This window comes from Gracilinanus agilis, chromosome 4 (assembly GCF_016433145.1).
Source record: "Gracilinanus agilis isolate LMUSP501 chromosome 4, AgileGrace, whole genome shotgun sequence".
In the NCBI taxonomy this organism is placed as follows: Eukaryota; Metazoa; Chordata; class Mammalia; order Didelphimorphia; family Didelphidae; genus Gracilinanus; species Gracilinanus agilis.
This window is the reverse complement of record NC_058133.1, coordinates 160,551,990-160,561,999: the sequence shown is the minus strand read 5'-3', so window position 1 is coordinate 160,561,999 and position 10,010 is coordinate 160,551,990. Positions and strand designations below refer to the sequence as shown.

General features: G+C 38.4%; 1 protein-coding gene across 2 annotated transcripts in view; it reads right to left on the bottom strand.

Annotated features, from left to right (window-relative positions):
- Positions 1–6,803: 6,803 nt before the first annotated feature.
- TRIM67 (tripartite motif containing 67) overlaps positions 6,804–10,010 on the bottom strand; it is an 80,181-nt gene continuing 76,974 nt past the window's right edge. For both annotated transcript variants that reach the window (XM_044672612.1, XM_044672613.1), the window contains 2 exons: positions 9,222–9,384; positions 6,804–6,869 (listed from right to left, as the gene is read on the bottom strand). In XM_044672612.1, coding sequence (XP_044528547.1) covers positions 6,804–6,869; positions 9,222–9,384 — 229 coding nt within the window. The remainder of the gene's footprint in view (positions 6,870–9,221; positions 9,385–10,010) is intronic.

Below are 10,010 nucleotides of genomic sequence, written 5' to 3'. Positions count from 1 at the left end.
ATTTTGATGCTGATGCTAGATTACATAAAATGACAAACATTACAGCTATTTCAGGTTAGGCTTCCTGGGTTACTATGGAAAAAATGTCCAATTCATTACTTTGCATATGAGGCAGCATGGTTAGAGTGGCCATATAAGAAACTCCAGGGATGGTATGGCAAGGCGCCTAATAATTATATTTTACAATATTCACAAATTCTACCTCCAAAGAATATTTTATCCATCACCCATATTCACAGGAACCTGGGAAGAGGAAGCAGACGGTGTGGTACCAGAGCCAGACTTATCATATATTGACTGAGTGTATATTTGGCTACTAGAATGAAAGACAGATTCTAATTTTTTTTAAGAGTAGGTTTTGATAAAGTAGAGGGCACAGAGCACTTAGAACAGTGAGAATGATTAGTCATTTTTCAGTTGTGAATGACTTCATGATCCCCCTTCCTTTTTTTTTTTGTTGCAAAGTTACTAGAGTTATTTGCCATTTCCTTCTCCAGTTCATTTTACAAATGGAGAAACTGAGTGACTTTCTGAAATTTAAGGGACTTACTCAAAGTCACACAGAGAGTATGTGGCTGAAACTGGATTTGAATTCAGGAAGAGGAATCTTCCTGACTCTAGGACCTGTTCTCTATCCATTGGCCCACATAGCTGTCCCTAGAAAATGATAGGGGATGTATAAGAAGTGCCCTTCCTCTTGGTAATAGACCCAGGTCTCTTATAAGGCATTTTGCCCAGGGAAAGTTGGGGATTGTTGGGCTCAGGCAGGATCTAAAATGTTTTAATCAGTTACATTGTGGCCTAGTTACCTTTGTCTACATCTTTATGTTGGATTCAGTGGTTTTATAAACTTCAGAACAGAAAAGAGAAGTAAAGCAAGATCATATGTAATAGTTGACCTTGTCAGATCAAGGTCTAGGAAGCTTTCAGAGATGTGTTAAAAAAAAGAAAGAAAGGAAGAAAGAAAGGAAGAAAGAAAGGAAGAAAGAAAGAAAGAAAGAAAGAAAGAAAGAAAGAAAGAAAGAAAGAAAGAAAGAAAGAAAGAAAGAAAGAAAGAAAGAAAGAAAGAAACAGTATCACCACTGAATATGCTAAAACTACTTTAGGGTAACATTATTTACAATGGAAAATGGGATCCTTAATATTTCACACTATTTCAAATTTCATCCTTTCTCACTAAACTCTGCTTCATAGGATTAAGTTGATTTCATAGCTGGCCTATTATAAACTTTTGAAAGTTGGTTTTGTTTTGTTTTTATGTACAAAGGATGACATTGTCATATAGGAAAACAATAGAGACTCTGATGAGAGACAATTACAATAACTCCATATAATTCTATCCTGAGACCTAGGAGTCCACTGGACTGCAGGAATGACTCACTATCTTTTCTTTTTAAATGCCCCAGAGACAAAGATGAGTGGTGCAGACTTGCCCCTCCTTCTGGCATCTGTCCTTGTTCTCAATAAACTGGACATTGCTTTGAAGAGGAAATGAAAGAGGAAGTACAACCCCATCCATTTTATTAAATTTTTCATTTTGAGGTGCTGGTCATGGAAGGTTGGCTTCTCTACTCATCTTCTACACTCAAACACCGGGGGAAGGGGAGGTAAAATTTAGGAGAAGGCATATAGCAAAGGACCCAGGAAGGGTGCTAAGAGGAAAAATTAGAAGGAAGCGTTTCCAAAAGGTCAAGTTTTAGGCACTAGTTTCTCTCCAGCCTCCATGTAATTTTCTTTTTATCAAAGCCACCAAGACTTAGGCATTTTCAGCTTCCTTTTTTGTTTTTTAAATAGAGAGAGGTGGGCTTAGTACTTATGGGTGCTAGAAAAGTCCTTTTCTCTCTCTCCTTTTCTGATATTAATTCACAAAGCAGTACAAACTTCACTGATTCCTCCATACCTCTCTTCTCCTCTGTCTCTGGGAAGTCAGGCACTATGTACCTTCATTGATTTGAACTTGGGTTAAAGAAAGCTGGGAGAGAGGGCTATTAGCCTACAAAAATCCTCCTATTAATCCAAGCAATAACTATCTCCATCCCCTAAAGTACTACTCCAATGCTACATCCTGGGTGGAAAAGACTTACAATTACAATATATGTTTTAGCTGGTCCTACCATACTGGAAAGATTTCTGATACAAATTCTTTTATCGCCTGACAGACTGCCTATTGTCTGAGGTCCAGCCCAAGGGTAGAAAGGCTTTTCATTAGAAGTTGGCTATCAGGTAAAGTTTTTTGTCCATAGTAATTCAAAAGGACTGTTTCCTAAGGCATGGTAGGGTTGTAATCTGCACCAAAAATAGATAAAATCAAGGATTTTTTTAGTTTTTGAAGGAACCCTAAAGAGCTGATTTCTACCTCATTCTTCTTTCCCTCAAGCCACAGGTTTTAGACTCTGTGTAGGATGTCCTGGTGGATCCAGTCTGGCCCTTAGCCAGTGGCCACAAGAAATAATAATAGTTTACAAAGTGCTTCACATACATTATTATTTCTCTTGATTAAATGCCATCACTATCTCCAAAAGTGGGGAACTGATGGCTTGTTGAAGCAATCTAGTTTAACTGTCGTCATTGGCTGATCCCAGAAACTTAATCTCTTTCAGTTTTGGACATCACTGAAAACATTCTGCTTGACTTCTTACTGGCCCTGGTTTAGGAAAAGAAGAAAACCTCTGCTCTTTCACATGCTGCTTTTTGTTCGTTTGAAATTGTTTCAGATACATCTGAAGACAAATTAGTCCCTAGTGGTTTGTTCTCATCTTTTTCAAAGGAAGCTGTGTGTCTGTCACAATGGAAACTGTTTGCCAACGTACATGAGGCGGGAATGTAGAATCTGCCATTCTTTCCATCTTCTGATACCACAGAAAAGAAATTTTTTGTTCATTTTCACTGGCTCTTCCTGGAAAATCCACCCAGAGCCATGATCCCCAGAAGCAATTTGCAATCAGGGACATCGCAGTCCCTACTTGAGCAATGGGAAAGAGAGAAACAGAGTTAAAGACCTCACATAGTCAAGAGCAAAATTTCTTCTGCCTGACATTCTCTCAAAAGGTCTGGCAGGAAACAGACTTACTCAGAAACTGTCAAAGGAGGAAATACCTTCCTCTTTCTTGGAAACTGTTGAGCTCAGATGTTAAGTTGCAAAGAAGATATTTTCTAGGACAAAGTTCAGTGGTAGTTTAGTCACAACAATCCCATCCAATGCCTATCCCATTCTTCCTCTTCGTGAAGAATGCAGGATGAGAGGGTTCCTCAGGAGTATTCAAGAATCTGGAAGCATGAGGTAGGCTTGTTGGTTCCACTGAATAAAAGATCAAAACCTGCACAGCATCAACCGGTGGTTAGTAAGAAACCTAGTATATAAATAAGAATCTAGAACCTAATAAAAACACAGTTGGTTTCGGCTCATACATTAAAGTAAGAAGAGATCCAGCAGATAGGTTAGCCCTCAACTTTAAAAATAAGAAGTCTAATAAAACATACTCTTCAAGAAAAGTAAAGAAAAATCACTTGTTGCTACCAGATGGAATTGCTTATTTATGTTGCTTCCTTCATTGCATTCTTGATGCAAAAGTGCATGTCTCTGTTGGATGGTAGGGCGAGGGCTAGGAAGAAATCTGGTTATGGGTAAGTCAAGATTCTTACCTTGCTTTACTTCTCAGACATACCCATTGTGCCATCTTCTTCCCAAAGGTTCTAGTGTCACTAGAAATTTCCTCCGTCTTGACTACTGCTTTTGATTCCTCAATGATCTCCTTGTCCACACGATGGGCAGATAACATGCTTTCCAAGGTGGTACCCAATTTTTGGCAACCCATTCAGGCAAAGGAGATGACGATGTGACTACAATCTGCAGACTTACCTCTGGGCACAAGCCTATGGACAGGCTTGGTTTGAGTATCATGGAAAAAATAGTGAATTCATTAGCTGTGCTTCTAGATGAGTGAGTATGCAAAGAATGAGAATCAGGCAACAGGGCAAATAGCTGAAAATCTGGCCCACGGAAAGGGTCAAAGTGTTAAATGTAGTCTTGCCCCCCAGAGCTACCTGTATCATCTACTGCTACCAGGAATCTAGTTATGACCTGGTCACCTTGACGAAATTCAACTGTAAATTGGATGATACTGAGGGGTTGCATTTGCCTCTCATGCGGTACTTCTGAGAACATTCCATCTAGTGACGGTGTCTGAGATGGGCAGATTAGAGACAAAAGTTCTGAGAGAAAAAAAAAATGTGCTCCCTGGGAACGGGTGTTTGATTTGGTACAGGCTTATAGTGGTCTGGGAATCCTGGAGTGAGTAACCTCCTGAAACTAAGCCAGTATTTGGCTTCCCCGGTGAAGAGTATGAGGCAGCCACTTACCATGGCATCTGAATGTCTGGAATGTCTCCAACATGTCCAGCTTTTTGGTACTGGAAGAAAGGGTGCAATCCCAGAGTTTCATTTGCTTCTTTTGCAGTGACTGGGGATACTACGCATCTCACATACCATCAAGGTCCCAGTTTAATTTAAAGTTCAAAAGTATGACTGACCCATTTCCTACCCTCACCAGTGGATCAGCCATTGTAGAGTCCCTATTACTCCCCACCAGGGAAAAACTTTTTTTGACTTCATTGGCCTTTTTGCCTGTAGGCTTAGGTTTTGAGACAAATGAGTATGGAGTGGTAAGAAGTCCTATCGTGAACCCCGAGTTTTACATCTTGTGACTCTGAGTATGACCTTGCTAGGAAAGGCAATCCTGAGGCCAACTGATCTCCACTTACTTCTTTCCCAGCTTTTTTCTAAGAGAGTCTTACAAGTAAGACCAAAAAATATTGTTCCAACCTGCTCTCCTCCAAGGAGAAACATGAGTAACCAGAACAATGAAATTTTATATTTTTCTTAGCTAGGATAGAGGGTGATCAATAAATTTTCTGGAATTTATTAAGCATCTACTATATGTTAGGCCCTGGCAGCTTCAAATGAGGAACAGAAGGATTCCTTGCAAAAGAACACGGAGCTCCTTTTTTCTCTGACAATTGGAAATAGGGGTGAGAGTTGATTGTTACATTTTTTAGTGAGCATTTACACTTTAGAAATCAGCAAATGCTTGAAAATCAAGGCTTGATTTATTATTTTGTTGATTGTCTAGACTTAAAGTGATGGAGAAAATGTTAATAATTAAGATCGAACTTAAAAGTGTTTTGTGCATATTTTTTTCCCCTTAGAGAGCTAGTTGTTAGACATCTCCCAGCACATTATTGATTGGAACTTAATTTCCAGGAAGGATATTCCACCTGGGGATACATTGTGATTTGTTCAATATAGGTTTTCAGGAAAACACTAGTGTTTTCATTAGGCTATTTAGGTAGATTTCCTCAGTGGATGTGCGCACTCGTGGGTGTGTTAGATCTTAGTCAAGGAGAGAGTTGCAAAGACTAGAATACAGATGAGTTAGATACTACAAGTTCTTTTCATTTTATTTTTTTACACTTAACCTGCTTTTTATTTCCTAATACATGTTGCTGATTCTTATCAAGGCTTTGACTCAATGAAATGTCCATAGCCTTTTTGGAATTAATTACTGCTTTCTATTTGGATTCAATTACTGTTTACCATTTCTGCCCTACATTGTGTGCCATTCTGTGAAATTCAGAATAAATTAATAGAAAGGTTAGAATCCAGGATCTATTCTTTCCTCAATCCTCTGGATTGCTTTGTGGACAAGGTATTATATTATGCAAACAGTAGGTGCTTAATAAATGTTTTTTAAAATTGCATTATTAGAGTGTAGCTAGGTGGCTCAGTGGAATGAGAGCCAGGCCTGGAGGTCTTGGGTTCAAATGTGACCTCAGATGTTTCCTAGCTGTGTGACCCTGGGTAAGTCACTTAACTTCCATTGCCCAGCCTTTACCACTCTTCTGCCTTGGAACCAACACACAGTATTAATTCCAAGACAGAGGGTAAGGTTTTTTTTTAAAAAAAAATTGTATTATTACTGTGTGACCCTGGGCAAGTCACTTGACCCCCATTGCCTAGCCCTTACCACTCTTCTGCTTTGGAGTCAATACACTGTATTGACTCCAAGATGGAAGGTAAGGATTTTAATTTAAAAAAAATAAATAAATTGCATTATTAGACTAGACTGATACTTGTAGGTACCAGGTAATAGACTGTAGCCTCCTGAAGGAAGAAATTGGAGATGTTGGCTATATGGAATGATTCTCCTATTCCAAGCATCCATCGGTCTTGGGACTGCCAAGAAGCGAGGGCATCTCAGAAGAAAAGGCAAAATGCCCAACATATTCCCTCTAATACTGAGAATTAAACAGCAGTCATTGCCCTTTCTGGTAGTATCATTCTCAGAACCAGGAAATGGAAAACCAACAAACTAATTCCTATTTCAAAACGAGTTACAGGAAACTACACATACAACCTAGACTTGCTATCTCATGCCCCTTTCTACAGTTTCCTTTTTCATCATTAGGAAAAGGAATTCTGACTTCGGAGGTTCCCGGAGAAATAGCTTCATCTCAGCCTCCCCAGGGTCCCATCCCACCCTACAGAGCTCTGCTATGGAAAAGTGAGGCTACCAGGATAAATGTATAGATCACACACCCACATCTACACATGAAAAGGGACTTGTGATGAGGAGACTCATGCCTGATTCTCCATCGTGAAAAGTTTTTTTACATTGTCTTCAGTGGCTACTGGGCTGCCCTCCTCATTTGACCATTTTGGGTTACTCAGAACATATTCTGTGCTCATTTTGAAGAGAGGGATGGCGGGCTTCTCTCAGGGAAGATCTTGGGTCAAAAGCTGAGATTTCAGTTGCCAGACAGTTTTTGCTGCCTGGGATTCAACGGCACCTCCAGTCCCGTGTGCAGGGTGACCTAGAGAAAGAAAAGGGGATGACGATGGGTAGAGCTGTTGCTCCAAACAAGATGTTTAAAATAGTTGTTATAATGAATATGTGAAATTAAATTAAATTGTTATTAATCAATTAATAACAAATTAAATTAAATTAAAAAGTAATAGTTAAAATGAGGACAGAAACTCTTTTTGCTTTTTTTTTCTATGATCTCCAGCCTCAGTAGATGATAAATCCTTGATAAATATTTGTTGATTGATTGCTTTGCATTGCAGACTTAAATCTGTCCCGTTTCCAAAGACAATTCTGGAGATGTAAGCACGAGAGAACAGTTCTGCTTCAACTGTGGAAAGCATCCAAGAATATGAGAGGTAGAAGGGACTCTGTTGGCCATGTAGTCCAATACATACATAAAAAGAATCCCCATTATAACATACCTGACAAGTGTCCATCCTGCTTCTTCCTGAAGACATCTAAGGATGGGAAACTCATTGCCTCTTTTTTTTTAAACCTTTACTTTCTATCTCAGAATTGATACCAAGTATAGGTTTTAAGACATACAAGTGATAAGGGCTAGGCAGTTGGGGTTAAGTGACTTGTCCAGGGTCGAACAGCTAGGAAGTATCTAAGGCCACATTTGAATCCAGGACCTTTCATCTTTAGGCCTCTTTTTTTCCTATAATGCTGTCCAAGATTGAAATAGAATTATTGGTGGCCACATCATGCTGCTGATTCTTTTTGATTTATTTATTTTTGTTACATTAAAGATCCAAAGTGTCTCCCTTCCTCTCTCCCTACTCTACACCGGAGAATACATCATTTGACTAAAAATATATATGTATATGTAAAATCATGTCATTAGTTCTTTTTCTAGAGATGGACACCCACAATTATTCTTCCAATAATATTTCTATTGTCATATACAACATTCTCTTCATTCTGCTCATTTTACTCTTCATAATTTCATGCAAGTGTTTCAGTCTTTTAAAAAAATGAACCCGCTCACCATTTACTTACTGTGTGCTGCTGATTCTTATCAATTCTTATCGAGGCTTTGGCCAATAAAATGGACATATTCTTTTTGGAATGAATTACTGTCTACTATTTGGAATCAATTATTGTTTAACCAGGACTGCCCTACATTATACTTGTGATGCTTTTTTTTTTTCATTCAAGTATGACTTTACCTTTTTCCTTATTGAATTTTGTCTCATTAGATTCAGCCCAGTGATTTAGTCTGACAAGATCCTTTTGGACCTTGTCATTCTCTTTTTTAGCTATTCCAACCAAATTGGGCTACCTGCAAACTTGATGAGCCTATCAGCTATGCCCCTGTCGAGATCACTGATAAAAAAAAATTTAACAGCACAAGGATAAGCAGAGATCCCTCAAGCACTACAATGGAGATCTGCCACATTGACACTGAACCTGTTGAACAGCTATTTTTTGAGTTCGACATTCCAATCAGCTCTGGATCCCTTTGATTATAATATCATCGAATCCATATCTCTCTATTTTCTCCATAAGAGTAGCATAAAATGTAGTAGGAGCTATGAGTCTAGGTAAAGGTTGGGCCCACACTCAACCTTTCACTTCCACCTCCTCTGTCCCAATGATCCCTGAGGATATCCTTCTAACCTTGTACCTGATGGACTTTGACCTGCACATGCCATCATCATTCACCTGAGGCTTGCATTCAGCACTAGAGGTTGTTGAACAAATAAATGTTCTCCTGCTAGTCCACGTGAGAGTCATAGGAAAGGTGGTAGGGAAGGAGGGGATTAGAGAAGACATCCATCTGCTCATTCTTTCCTTCTGTACAGCACCCTTAAAGGACAAGCACGTGAAGTAGCATATCAGGACTTCTAAGGCATACAATTAAAAGTCAGGTCTCAGGAAGGTCTATATAACCAGAGAAATAGTGGCTTTATTTTTAAATTTTATTTACTTTTATATTTTATATTATTTATCGTTATACTTTTAATTTATGTAAATATTTACCTTCATTATTAAATTATATTTAATTTTATTTATTTTATAAGAAATACAGTCTTAGAAGTGAAAACATTCTATCACCTGTTCCAACTTTCCCAGCTCAATTTCACAGGTAAGTAGCCCCAGTGAAATGAAACATCAATGTGTTTCTTTTGCTCCTGCTCATAAGCCAACGGATTTAGAAACAGACATTGCCTTCCTCTCTAGGGATACCACAACCAGAATGTGTGTCAAGCATCATTTCCTTCCATCATCAAGAACTTCCAAGGATTGACATAAAATACTACTGTAAGGGCTGGAATAATGGAGGACTTTATTTATAAATGACTCCTTGAATGGAGTCTCCAGATCAGTTTGGGATCCAAAGAATTCACCATACCTGGACATTTCGGTTGAGGCTGACAGCTGGCATGAAGACTCCATCCACATGGTCAAAGGCAGTAGGACCCTGTTGTTGCCCATTGATATAGAAGGTCAGGGTATGTTTATTCAGATCCAGAAGTACACCAACTGTAGCCCCTTTACATACACCACCTTCAGACCTAAGGGAAGTGCAAAAAAGCCCAGTTACTAGTACTGTTGGTGAAATAGGTGATCATAGGATCCTAGAGTTAAAATCTGGAAGGGACCTCAGAGCCTAACTTGCCCAATTTACAGATGAGAAACTGAGGTCCAGAGTTAAGTGACCTTGGAATGTTTATAGAGCAATACCAAGGTGTGTGGGTTAATGTTTAATAATTGGGCTGAGGAGATAGGCACATACTTTTAAATTTAATCTGCAATGTTAACCCATTCTTAAATCTTGACAGTCAATGAAAATAATAAATCAAGTCCTGATTTGCAGAATTTACCAATTCCAAGGTGTAAAAGCTTACATTGAAAATTTAACAATCAGCTTTAGCAATTCAGCGAAAGCTAGTTCATTAGAGACTCAATCTACTGGGTTTGTTTTACTCACACTTTATATATTATATATATATATACATATATATATATACACACGTATAATATAATATGATTAGACTTATTCTGTTTGACCTCAAGAGGTAAAACCAAGAGGAATGTATGTTTATATATGGGGTTGGGGTTAAAAATCTTTAAAAGCAAAAGATGTTGGATCGATTTTTAGGAAGCATTTCTTAACTATAACTATCTTTAAGTAAAATAA